The sequence below is a fragment of the Onychomys torridus genome, chromosome 5 (assembly GCF_903995425.1).
Source record: "Onychomys torridus chromosome 5, mOncTor1.1, whole genome shotgun sequence".
NCBI lineage: Eukaryota > Metazoa > Chordata > Mammalia > Rodentia > Cricetidae > Onychomys > Onychomys torridus.
The window spans coordinates 111,558,414-111,571,958 of record NC_050447.1 but is presented as its reverse complement, the minus strand read 5'-3'; the positions used below and the strand labels follow the sequence as shown (position 1 = coordinate 111,571,958).

Below are 13,545 nucleotides of genomic sequence, written 5' to 3'. Positions count from 1 at the left end.
TTTGTGAGTTTTTATGGGAAGCACTTTATCCAGGCTCTAAGCAGAAGCAGGCATGAGCAGCAGCAGCAGCAGCCGCAGCCGTGAGGGGCCTTCATTGCTGGGCACTCCTTAGACAGGACCCTGGAGAGTGCCTGTGCCCCTCACAGTCCTCACCTAAAGCTTCCTGGACTTCATTTTAACACTTATGGCTCTCACTGCAGTCTTACAGCGTAATGTAACTTAAATCCTTTATTGACACACTAAAAACCAGCTTCGCTCTGCTTGGCTAATTTTCATGCTGATAAAATTTTTTAAAATAATGCTTTTAAAAATATCAGGCAAGCAGAATCTTGACTTACATGAAGTAATCTGAGCGAGGCCTGATGTTACAGGTCTCAACTCCAGCTATTCTGGAGTCTGAGGCAGGAGGGTCACAAATTCAAGGCCAGCTATGGCAATTTATTGAGGCTCTATCTCAAAATAAAAATATTTTAACAAGGGCAGGGGATGTAGCTCAGCAGTAGAGTGCTTGCCTCATATGCACAGGGCCCTGGGTTCAGTTGCTACCAAAACAAAGAGCTACTGTAATTGTTACTTGGACAAGTTATAGTGCTACACTTACCACATGTTCTTATTAAACACGACCTACTTGCTCCTGCTTGTGCTGTGGGAGGTCTTTCTGTACTCTGTGAATATGTGTGGCTCTGATTGGTTGATAAATAAAGCTGTTTGGCCAATGGTGAGGCGGTTCATTGGAGCTGGAGAGAGAGAAGAATGGAGAGTGGAGCAGATACTGTGAGCAGCCACCAGGAGAAGCAAGATGTGAAAGCATGGGCAAGCCATGAAGCCACGTGGCAAGACATAGATGAATGGAAATGGGTTAAGTTGTAAAAGCTAGCTAGCAAGAAGCTTGAGCCACAGGCCATACAGTTTGTAATTAATATAAGCCTCTGAGTGATTATAAGCGGCTGTGGGACCATGGGTGGGAAAGATTTGTCCAGATCGTGGGGCTGGGTGGGACACGGAGGAACTTCTATCTACACACTTGTGAGGGTATATGCACAGGAATCAAATTGCAGGGACCCATGAACGTCACTGAACTGTGTCCCCTGCCTTGATCCGAAGCTGTAGAACTGAGTGACAGTGGGTTTCCACATCACTGGGAACTGCCCGGGTTAGTGTCTTCCTCACAGCAGCCTGGCTCACACCCCTTCCCCACTGGCTTCCTAGGCTTCCTAAATCTGCCACTTTCAATTGAATTCAAATGAATCCTGGATCTTAAATCTTGTCACTATGTGCCATTAGCGTGGGTGGTGGTGTGGGTGGCTTCTAGGCAAAGCCTCTCTAAAACTTGCAGGGTGCTGCCGGAGATGCTATGGAATCTGGAATAAAACTTTTTGTTGTTGTTTTCTAAGTATAAATTGTCTGATAATGCTTTTTCCAAGGCTATGAAGAAACTTACTGGGTGCTTTATTGTATTTGGTTCACAGGTTGACTGCACACAGCACTATGGTCTCTGCTCAGAAAACCAGGTTCGAGGCTATCCGACTCTGCTCTGGTTTCGAGATGGCAAGAAGGTATGTCTTCAGCTCCTGTGTGCTGTGTGGGGATAATCCTTCCCTAGCCACCGTGGCTGAGTTGCAGGGAGCTCACAGTATGGGAAATGGCTGCTGTCCACTGTTAGAGGAACGTGTACGTGGAATGCAATATGTGTGTTTCCCTAACTTGATAAGACGCAGTAGATAGGAAAACCAACATTTGTCAGACTGTTCTGAGGCATTTTTGGGTTTTCATTGGAATTAGACACCTGCCTGTGCTCTGGTATGAACACAGACCTGCCAGGCCTAGGAACAGCAGCAATGTTTGCTCTCAGTGGGGAGTCTGTCCCTGGCCCTCTTCCATGCCTTGCCCATGGTCAGCATCTCATAATTCTCAAGGAAGTAGGGCAGATGGATGGCTAGCCCTTACTTGAGACTCTGATGGTGTATTGCTTGTGGGCAGGGGTAGGAGGTGGGTGTTGTGGAATCTAATTTCCCATTGAAGCGGGAGCAGGCAGATATCACAGGAGACACAGCTGGAGCTGAGCCCCCCTCCTGCGGGGGAGACTTGTGACTGAGGATGCTGACAGCCTCACTGTGGCCCGTGTCCTGGACAGGTGGATCAGTACAAGGGAAAGAGAGACTTGGAGTCCCTGAGAGACTACGTGGAGTCACAACTGCGGGATCCAGAGGAGGCCCCAGAGACTGTCGAGCCCTCAGAGGCCCCCGTGCTGGCTGCTGAGCCCACAGGTGACAAGGTAGGTGTCTGTCAGATGGAGGGAGATGGTTCTGCCTCCCTACAGAGTCTTCTCACTGCAAAATGATTTCTCATCTACATTACAGTCTTTGCATGGACAAGGTCAGCAGAGGTTTCCCTCAAAAAAACCTGAGGTAGATGTGAAACAATCCTGAGAGCGGGCACTTGGTGTGAAAGGCCTCCAGAGCTGGTCCCTTTGCCCCAGTTCCTTGGGGACGATGTATGTGAGGGTTTGCTGCCAAAGCCTTTCCTGCTGCCCTGGCCCCGTTCTGCTGACTCCAGAACTGGCTGCTGTCGTTTTACTTTGACCCTGTAGCAAAGACTGGGAGATCTGCAGCAGGAAGGGCTGTACAGAGGATTGAGTAGCCAGATCACGGAATAGTTCATTTGTTTCTGCTGCCTCTGCCCTTATTCATTCAAGATCTTGGGTTTTAAGATTTATTTTTATTTGAATTCAGTGTATAGGTAGATGTGTGTATGTGTAGGCACGTGCAGAGGCCAGAGGCATCTGATCCCCTAGACCTGGAATCCCAGGCGTTTCTGAGCTGCTCAGTGCGGGTGCCGATAACCAAACTCGAGTCCTCTGCAAGAGCAGTGTGCACTCTTAACCACTGAACCATTTCTCCAGCCCCAAGGGATCTTGGGTTTTAGACTTTCAGTATTTTTAGTTCTGCATTTATCATGCTTCAGGCACATTCTACGTACTATCATAGGCTGCCAGGACAGCAAACAAAAACCTTTATAACTGTTTTCCAGCCTGTGAAGGGTGCAGGGTCTCTGGAGGAAACAAGAGAAAATACATGAGCAGGTGTCACGAGGCTGCGATAAGCATGTGTGCAGGGTAGCCAGCCAAGAGAGAAGAGAAATGAGCAAGTGTTTGCAGAACTGATGGCTCTAAGGTTACCAGACGGGGGCGCTGGTGAGCCAGATACAGTTGGGAGAATGAGCTGTTGTGTTCAGAGCAGAGCCCCAGCAAGGCAGGAAGGCACTGAGAGGAACCAGTTCCAGTAGTGTGGTGGGGTGCCCAAGAGGGGCAGGGATAGGAGCTGGAGGGTGGAGCCACAGCTGGTTTGAGCAGGTCATCTTCAGGAAGATGCTCTGCAACTGCTGGGGTGAGGAGAACTGTTGCTCTGGACCCTGAAACAGGAGGCAACCCCAAAGTAGGAGTGAGATAGTGGGGGTAGGAGGAGGGAGCCTAAAGATCCCACTCCAGTGAGGATAGTTCCTGGGGAGCAGGAAGCAAGGGAAAGAGGGGTCTGAGGTGACTCAGATTTCTGCAGTTTCTGGTGGGTGGTAGCAAGTTTGATTGCCTGGGTCTGGTTTCCAGGTTGTGTGTGTGTGAGGGTAGAGACAAAACCGTGGGCAGTCAGTACAGGACTCAGGACCAGAGCAGGAGGTCCACACTGAGTGACAGATACCAGCTAAAGTGCATGGGAGGATGTGTGTATATTCTATGTAAATTGTCCAGTCATTTCATGTGAGCAAACCCTGAACCACTGGTATAAGGACCAATGGAGAACTGCATGGACATTTTGCTTAGCTTGTACCACTGAGCTCTTTCCTTGACAGTGAGACCCTGGGGGCCATGGGCAGGGCTGGTGAGCATGTCTTGTTCCCTGGGATGAGGGCAGTGACCCACTGAACACCCACTGTATGCAGAGAGGGTGAGACTCACTGGGACCAACACTCAAGACCCAATGCATTGAAATTGGGAAAAATCAGTGGTGTCAGTTGCTCCTGCCCTTTAGTGGGCCAGCAAGAGCCTCCCTCAAGCACAGGGACCCGTTCCTTAGCTGTGGTTGCGTGTAGCCTGAAGTTTTTGGTTTAAGACGTGTGACCACATACAGATGTTAAAGGAACGTGTGTGTCATGATGGCCATCCCTAACAGGGTAATTACACACCATGGCTATTTTTAACCAAGTTTTCCATCACTAATCTGGCCTCTCAGAGAACATGGCTGCTTACTGTGGACATAAGGATGGAAGTGTCTGTAGCGGCCCACAGTGGCACCCTCACTGGACTGCTGAACATTAACTTTTAGAGAAATACCAATGAAATCCCATGAAGAACTGTCAAGATACAGTTGCTTTAAAATGCCCGTGTGAAATTCTCCAGCCTGCATTGGACGCCGTACTCACTTATTTTGCACACCAGAATAATTAGCCCATTGGTATGGGTGTAATTAAAAGCACCAGTCACATCCATCCTGCTAGATTCCTGTTGGCTAGAAGAGATAAATGCTTGAAGATAAGCATGACAGAGAAAAATGGCATGTGAGCTCATGCAGATCCACAGACATCTTGGGCTGCAGGCTTGGGAGCTATAGGCTTAAGCCTAGAATGGACTGATCCACACTGCAGAGCCCTGGAGGATCGGGCCTGTACTTGAAGCCCCTGGGCTGGTTATGGGCAGAACAGAGGCCTGGGAGGTCTGTCTCAGCCTACTGCCCCACCCCCAGCAGCTCTGTGATATGATAGTATGTCTGCCCAGTAAGAGCTCTGGATGCCCTGCATATATAACTGTGGATGGCGCTGGCTACAGTCCATCTTTCCACCCTGTTCTCTTTTAATCGGTGTCTTTAAATTGACCTTCCTTCCCTAAAGGGCACTGTGCTGGCACTCACTGAAGAGAACTTTGAGGACACCATTGCACAAGGAATAACCTTCATCAAGTTCTATGCTCCGTGGTAAGTGGCCGTCTTAGACATGGTGCCAGCACCCTGTCACATAGCATGTTCTCCAGCTGATGGGCTGGAGTCACAGTTACACAGGCTGTCTTGCAGGGAATAATGCCACTGCACCCTGTCAAGCAAAAGTTATTTTATAAAAAAAAAGACACATTAATTTGCTTTAAAGCTCAATCTCCTTAGGCACAGAAGTGGAAGGGAATTGGGATGGGCATATAAAAAGTTCAGGAGAGCTCAGCTTTCTCTTAGTTCATTCAGTGTGTGACCTAGTTACCTGAACCTTCCTGCCGTGTGGTCTTCAGGGACCAGAATAAGAGTGGATGGAGAGCAAACTGAGACCAAGACCGCCCAGCGCCGGAGGATGATAGATAGGCTGGAACGCCGCATGTCCTTTGGATGCCCCTGGACCTCTTTTCCTTAGCTGTAAAGTTGCACCAACAATTTGTCTTCATCAGTGCAACAGTCGCTTGACCGAGCAGAGTCTGGAAGAGTTAGGCGACTGACCCAAATACGCAGAGGTCACTCGGTCACTCTGAGCAGCGACTCGGGAGCGTCAGGTTAATGAGGACATGACGCATGGTTTGGGCAGCTTTTGCGCTTGGTATGGTGATTCATGCCTGAAGTGCCAGCACCAGGGAGGCTAAGGCAGGAGGATTGTGAGGTGGTGGCCAGCTCAGATTACAAAGAAGAGAAACAACAAAAAAGAAATGTTGCCACATAATGCCATCAGTTATTTTTTATTTAGAAAAACACTAAGACTGTACAGAGTGTGCAGAAAGAAGACCCTCCTGTTGTGAGGAAGGACAGAGACAGTGACTGTCGGCACAAAAGGCAGGACTCGGGCCTAACTTCCTTGTGGCCTCTTGGGAGTGGCCAAAGCGTCAGGGAATCTGCACCCAGCAGCCCAGTCTAACTGTCCCGTTCACCCCGGCTGCTCCCGTCACCATGGTGTGGAAGTGGGCATAGAATCCACCTTTCCTTGCAAACCTGTCAGGTTACCAAATGTGGCATGACTCTGAATTCCTTTTTGGGAAGGGAAGGGCCCATGTGTAGCCTGTGAGAGAATTTGATGGTGTGGATTCTGAGGATATTATGACTGTCATGAAGGTGAAACAGGGTGATCTCAACCCAGATCTCAGCACAGCTGCCCCTGTTCTCTCGTAGGTGTGGCCACTGTAAAAACCTGGCTCCTACCTGGGAGGAGCTCTCTAGAAAAGAATTCCCTGGCTTGGCAGAGGTCACCATCGCAGAAGTAGACTGCACGGCTGAGCGGAATGTCTGCAACAAGTACTCGGTGGGTACCTCCCGGGGAGGCGAACTGAAGATTTGGATCAGCACCCCAGGGGCCTGTCACCTGGCAGCATGGAATGAGTTCACTCTGTCCGGACCTCTCTAGAGAGTAGCTTGTATCTTGAGTTGTGCCATTTGAGAAATAAAGGACTCTGAAAGGCCAGCCTTCTCCTCTGCTGCAGAGAAGGTTCTGAGGCCTTGCTGGGTCTAGCTGTACAGTACTGAGGTGCCAGGTGTTGAGAGAGGTGTGCTGCAGCCATCGTGGCCCTGCCTGCCCAGAGCTGCCTGGTGCCCTGTCCTAACCACCAGAGGGCTCAGCATTCAGTTATAAACAAGCATCCTGAAGGATGGGGCTAAAAGAAATCTATACATCTAAACCACCCTAGGTAAAGGCCATAGCTAGAGTGTCTGTCTGCTTATTGATGTGTTTGTTCTGAGCTTATCTATGATGGATGTTATGGGCTATATTATATTGGTTCTTGTGTAGTGATGATGAGCACGGAACCAGGGCCTCATACGTACCCCAGTCATACTGTGCTACTGACATTAGTCACAGAATCCCCCGCCTTACCTATGTGCTCATGTATGTGTGAACTCCCAAAAGTTGATGTCAGATGTCTGTCTTAGTCACCGTCCACCTTATCTTCCACTGACCCTAGAACTGATTGGCTAGGCTGGCCAATCTCAACCCCTAGGCTCAATTCCAACACTGGCACTACAGATGGGCACCCCAGGGTCTGGTTTTACAGGGGTGCTGGAGATCCAGAGTCAAGTCCTCATACTTCCGTGGGTGGCACTTTACTGGCTGTGCCACTTCCCCTGCCACTCCAGTCTCCAGGAACAATTTAGGTGTGATGTAAAGTACTCTCTTCTTCTGTCTTTTAAAGGTCCGAGGCTATCCCACGTTGCTGCTTTTCCGAGGAGGTGAAAAAGTGGGTGAGCACAATGGAGGTAGAGACCTTGACTCTTTACACAGCTTCGTCCTGCGCCAGGCAAAGGATGAACTCTAGAAGCCCCGTTGACGTCACGACCCTGGCTTCATGCGCCCAGTGCACAGGAGTGACATCAGATGGAGAGCCGCCTGTCCACTGTGGTTAGTCAGAAAGCTGCCTGTACTGAGTCGTGTAGTGTCTCCATGTGTGCTTCTTGAGCCCCCGCACACTGCGGATTGTGATTGCCTCTCTCTGACCATAGCTCATGGTCCCTGGGCAAATATTCTCAGTGGCGATTCATCCTTTCTCTTGACAAAATTAAATTGGCTTCCCTTGCTACTAAAATACTGTGAAGGAAAACCAAATTGCTGAACTCTGTTGGTTCCTGAGGGATTGCCTCATCCAAAAGCAGGTTTTTGAACTGCCTGAATTCTGGAAAGGTGGCATGATGATGTCCCTCTGATCTGAAGGTCACAATTGACTTCATAATGTGGTGGTCCATAGTTTGGAGATTTTAGAACAGAACACAAATCCACAGAGTTTTGAAGATACCTTTGTAGCCACTGTTGGGTTCCTGGTTCTGTTAGTGCTTCTCTAGTTGAGAGAGGTGAGCCATAATGAATGGTACTTCTGATGGATGTTCAAAGGATCCTCTTGTCTGCTTTGCATAAAGTGGGAGGTGTAGATGTCTTCTGCAGAAAGTGAGGATGTGGGAAGGCAGCACAGTGGGTCCTCACCTTTCTGTTTGCCTCCTGGGGCAAAAGCGCCTTACAGGCTTGCCCAGGCAGGCCCAGGGAGACTCTGCACCCCCACTCAGGCTTCCTAGCAACAGCTCTAATTCACTTCCTAAGTCCTTCCAGCAGTTTGTTTCTATGATGTCCACCTTCAAGGAGGCTGACTTTCTAATGTATGAGCAGTGGGGTTCATTTGACCTCAAGACCAAAGACCGCAGTTGGCAGGGCTGCCCCAGCCCAAGGTTGGATGTCACACTAGCTCCTTCTAATTCTTGCCGTCCTGGATATTAGACATTGCTGCTCTCACTCTTGCAAAGATGCAGCTAAGTTCGCGCTGTGCCTCTGTCTGTCTTCGCATTGTGTGCTTGTCCTCAGAAGCACTTTGTGCCCAGCCCTTCACTTTCCATGAGCAGGTGAACTCAACACCTGGCACAGAATGTATGGTAAGGAGACTAGAAACAAGACATCTACTCCTGAGCAGCAAAGGCCCCCCTGCCAGCCCATTCTGGACATTTATTATTAATCATGTGTGGATCACAGCTGTCCTGGAAAACCAGCTCCTGAGGCCCAGCTCACAGTGGCTTCAGCTTTGCATCATGAGTCTTGTATTAAAAGAAAACTCAAGTGGTACAATTGGTTTATACTTTCTAAATAAATTTTTTTTTTTTTAAAGAAAAGTCTGGTCTTTGCTTAAATGTTACAGCAAAATGGATATAAAATAGACAATAAATTATAGTTTCTATTTACAAAAAAAGCTGTAAGTACAGTTACAGATTGTAAATGTATTATTTAATCAGTTTAGTATGAAATTGGCTTTCCCAGTACATGATTGTAAAAAGGACATCTAGAAAATACTCTAAGATTTAATCGGAGTCTTACTTTCTACAAGAGGAAATTGTGGTTTTGGTTCACAAATGGCATGCTCATCTCAACAAACCCATTCTTAGAGGCAGGGGCCCTTCCTCTGTGGGTTTCTGCTGTAGACTAGCCCTGAGCCATGGAATGCTACTGTAGGGAAAAGGCAAAGAACAGAGTTAGGAGAGAGCTGGTGTGTTGGAGCCCGTGTTCCTGATGTTAATGCGCTTGTCAAGCCAGTCTGCCTAAGAGATGCAGAATCGCATTTTGCTGTTACATGGTTTAGATGGAGGCTATTGCAGATGCTCACGGCCCTTCCACAAAATATGGTCTATCTACTTTGGGTTCTAGTAAAGAATTCAGAAACGGAGGGAGGAGAGAGGTGTAGAAATGCTACACTTTGCTTTGGACAAAATTAGTACATCTCACACCACCAAGAGTCAACAAAAAACATGTAACTGCATCAGCAGACAAAAGGCACCTCCACAAAGCATGTTGATGGCCAGGATGCAGGTCTTGGGTGAGCTGGCCTTGCTGGGAAGGGAATGATAGAGCTCTCTCTTCCCCTCCAGTCTGTTATCTGCACAATCTCCCACTGATGAGTGCTACTGAACCAACTGGTCTTTCAGCCAGGCATATTTAATATTCCTTCGAGGTTATTCTCTACTAACACCACAAACAGCTAGATCTGAATGCTAAAATTAGTCTGGGTGGGACTGGAGGAAGTGAGCTCACACATTTCTGCAGTTCCCAGGCCTGTCCTGAAGCATTACAACTTCCGACAGACGAGCAACTGCTCAGTTATGAACTGGGGAAGTCATCAGCAAGGTCTTCATGAAATCCCCATTGGGCTAAGGCACCAGCAGGAGATGCTTCCAGATAGTCATCATCCCACTTCACTGTGCTTCTTCATGTGTTTTAAGGCAGATTTAGTTAGGAATCCAAGGCAGAGTCACCCCCCCGCAACTAGCTTCGACTTAATGGCATCCACAAGCTCTCACAACCATATTCCTGTATTTTTTCAAGATGACATTGGAGTTATCGTCAAAGTAAAGAACCGAGATGGCGTTCAGTTTAGTTGGTGCACAGCATGGTTTGGGGACGTACTCAGGATTCATAAGGTGAACCTATCCCAAAATAAAAACAGGAGAGAACACTGTTAGAAATGACACCTGATGTGAGTTTGATCCCACTTACAGCCAAGTCAGGGCGCTCACCAAGGTCTGTACAATGGCGTGGTTGGTGGCATTCATGTGCGCATTGAGCGGGAAGGAACACTCTCCATCACAGTAGTTGGCAGCATAGCCTTTGGGTGCAATGATCCAGTCCTTGAGATAAAGCAAAAGGAAGCTGTGAAAGATCACCAGGCACCCCTGCATCATCTGCACTCTCAGTGGCCCCTAGAGAAGGCATTGATCATGGTGCACAGCGGGGATGTGCAGGGAGGTTTGGGAATTGCCCAAGTTCACATTCAAGTGAAGCTAAGGGATGGCCCTGGTTGGTCTGACCCTGGAGCCTTCAGTCTTTCCAAGCAGCTAGAATCTGTTAGGTCTGGAATTGAGCTTGTGGCTGGCTTGATGGACAAATGCTTCTTGGCTTAGGATGAGGTTACATCCAAAAAAAATACCAGTTGAAAAAGCCCATGATACACCTAAAATAGCACTGTATCTTAGCACGGTGCACCATGGGGCTGACTGGGTGCTGCAGCTTGCTGCTGCCACACATCGTGTCCAGCAATGAGGAGATTCTAGCCCAGAAAGACTCAACTTCAAAACTCAAAGCACTGTATCTAGTGAACACATACTGCTCCTGCATCATCATACCGCTGAAAAATGGTCAGTTAAAACATTGTAGGTCAGGATCTATCATGTCTACTTAGAACCAAAGGGTCATCTGCAGGATCCCATTATGTCCCGGTCTAAGTAATGCCACCTACATACAGAGCAACTATTTTTTCCCATTTCTCATCACATTCAGCTGGATTTGGGGTGAGCCAAACATGTTTGTCCATTGAGTGAGCCAATGTAGAGCTACTGAAGAAATTAATCAGCTTTTTTGTAATCCTGTTTCAAAGTAAAAGTTGCTTAAATGTCCAAATAAATACATTTGCCTGGCATTTTCAAAGAATGAGGAAAGAGAGAAGCCCATAAAGGGGGCAGGGTGTTTAGTACACCAGCCTGCCAGTTTTCCTGCCTTACTCCAGCAGCTGGAGCAGTTGAGAGCTTGGATTCTAGAATCAACTCATCCTGGAAGCTGATGGCGGCAGCCTTCAGTGAGTTATGAACAAGGTACCCATCAAGGCCTGTCCCTATGCTGAGGACTCACCTGCCATCCCAGGTCCTGGAAGCTCACATAAAGCTCATGCTTTTTGCAGGCTGTTTTTAATTCACTGCTGTTGTAGTCTGTTGGAGGAGATAAAGGATGTATTCATTAACTCGATTTTCCTTCACTTAGAATCTCCCATGAGAGCTTTCCTCTCATCCATGCCAGGCACTGTGTGATGCTCAAGACAGCTGTGAACCAGGCCCCTGTTGGCACACAAGGTCCTCCAACAGTTCAGCTGAGTTCCCAGTTGTTTGCCTAAATTTAGAGCCACTGGAGAAATTAATCATTCGATGTTTTTTCTAATCTCTTTTCAAAATAAAAATGGTTTAAATAATACATTCCCCTTGGGCTGTGAAAGAATGCAATAAGACTTAGAGAAAGCTGGCACTGAGTTGGAGGAGCTTCAGAACACACTGCACTTTGCCCATCCTGGGGTCTGCTTTGGGTGCCCTGTTGATTTCATGGACAACATTAAAGAGCAGATGTGCATCATGGAATCTGCTTTCTGCAGGGCCTACTGATGGATGTGCGGAGCTCTCCACCGGATTTGAGAGATGACAGTCACTAATAGGTAACTGTATCAGGCAGAGTCACTGTATTTCAAATGTGGACTATCCAGACATGGCATGGGGCTTTGGGTGATAGCTTCTGGCCCCAGAATGGGAGCAAAGATGACACTGGGCGGCCACGTTCTCCTGTTTCATGGGTTCCAGCCTCACTACTGCTGTTGTACCTTTTATATGTGCCCTAAAACAATCATTCCAAAATCAGCAGTTCCACGAAACAATCTGCTGAACCTGCCTTGCAATTCAGAGCCACTGGCCTGGCTTAGCAACCCTCATCAGGAGGCCTGGGAACACTTTGATTCATTTCAGCCCATCGGAGCAGCTTTTCTGTGACATGCATGTCTTCTGCCTGGTGCCAGGAAAGTAGAGAGATGAATCATGTATAGTTTCTGTCCCCCCAAGAACTTGCAAGACTCAAAGGGGCTGTGTGAGAAATGTACTCAAGTAGCTCAAATACAGCGCAGGGTACAAATGGCATGGTCCAGGGTCATGAGTCAATACTACTGAGGCTTATAGAAGAGAGAATGAGGGGTGGGGGGGAAGAGAGCAGTTCTGTTGACTGCAATGGAGTTGGGAGATAAAGCTGGAGAATGAATGACTCAGAATGCCAACAATGAAGTGGACTTTTTAGTGGAGGTAGGAAGTGAGTCTTGGAAGGTTTTTGAGTCAGGGAGTTCAGAGCTATGGTTTTAAAAGACACATAGGTGTGTTTGTTAGCTATGAGGGATCAGAGAAGGGAAAGGAGGAAAAGAAGTTTTGGAGGAAGATTCTTCCTCTAATATGATCAAGAAGAGAGTCTAGATCACACACATACTACCCCTACCCTTGTCAATCAACTATGCAAAACAATGAGTTACCTAACATGTGTTTGGACTAGAATTCCACACTTTAACTCTGAGAATTCCCAACCCCAAATCAGAAGTGTGCAGAGTTCATAATTTTGTAAAGAAACTATCAGCTGAGGCTAGTGACCTGGGACGAGAGATGTGGGTCAAGTATTTACTAATTCTAAACTTACTCATTTCCACCCTCACCCCCTGCCTACCTGACCTTGCAGAAGAACCCCGCCCCCACCTGTAGTTTTAAGTCCACATAAGAAGGAAATTCAGAGCCACCAGAGGGGCACGTTTCTTTATTCAGGGCATTATGACCCACCACTGCACAGACAAGCCTTTCCTGCTGAAAATAACCCATCAATGAAAAAGGGATCAGGGATCGCAGGTCAGAGTAACCTCTAGATAAGGCTACAAAGGAAGCATAAATAATAGAAAGGCAGGACATACTAAAGCAAGAACATTATGGCAAAAGAACAGGACAGATATGAAAAAGATAGGTGGATGCAAAAAAAAAAAAAAAAAGGAACAAGTGGAGCTTTAAAAGACAATAAGCATTGAGAATAGAATGGAAGACTTAAGAGAGAAGAATCAGACCACTCATTTAAAGAAACTTCTTCAAATATAACATGAAAGTGAGTGGTAGGAAAATATGACTATCTATAGAGAGACCTGAAAGTCAGAATGAAAAGCCGACATTCTTCTATCTGGAACTCCTGGAAACAGTGATAGGGCAAGTAGAATTTGGAGACCTAAAGGCTCTGAGAATTTCCTAGAACTGAAAAAGATAAACACCTTCAAATAAAAGGCATGAGGAATCCTAAGCAGAATAAATAAATTCCTATGATGTCATAATCTGGTGAAATGAGAATATATTAAACAGAAGAATTCTCAAAAGTTACTCAGACTAAAGAAAGATTACTAAGAAGATTGATGGTAAAATTAACAAAAATGTGCATTCAAATATTAAATATCATTAAGAAAAATCCCACTAATCTAAAATTTTATACCCAGCTATAGGACCTCCTCACTTTCAGGGTCCTTGGATC

At 47.1% G+C, this 13,545-nt stretch overlaps 2 protein-coding genes across 2 annotated transcripts in view; one reads left to right on the top strand and one right to left on the bottom strand.

Moving 5' to 3' along the window:
• Txndc5 (thioredoxin domain containing 5) overlaps positions 1-8,601 on the top strand; it is a 29,342-nt gene extending 20,741 nt beyond the window's left edge. Inside the window, exons 6-10 of the mRNA XM_036187196.1 lie at positions 1,470-1,556; positions 2,135-2,275; positions 4,879-4,961; positions 6,126-6,255; positions 7,139-8,601. Coding sequence (XP_036043089.1) covers positions 1,470-1,556; positions 2,135-2,275; positions 4,879-4,961; positions 6,126-6,255; positions 7,139-7,261 — 564 coding nt within the window. The 3' untranslated portion in view covers positions 7,262-8,601. The remainder of the gene's footprint in view (positions 1-1,469; positions 1,557-2,134; positions 2,276-4,878; positions 4,962-6,125; positions 6,256-7,138) is intronic.
• Bmp6 (bone morphogenetic protein 6) overlaps positions 5,689-13,545 on the bottom strand; it is a 153,794-nt gene continuing 145,937 nt past the window's right edge. The window contains exons 5-7 of the mRNA XM_036187195.1: positions 11,098-11,174; positions 9,990-10,100; positions 5,689-9,899 (exon numbers count right to left, since the gene is read on the bottom strand). Coding sequence (XP_036043088.1) covers positions 9,750-9,899; positions 9,990-10,100; positions 11,098-11,174 — 338 coding nt within the window. The 3' untranslated portion in view covers positions 5,689-9,749. The remainder of the gene's footprint in view (positions 9,900-9,989; positions 10,101-11,097; positions 11,175-13,545) is intronic.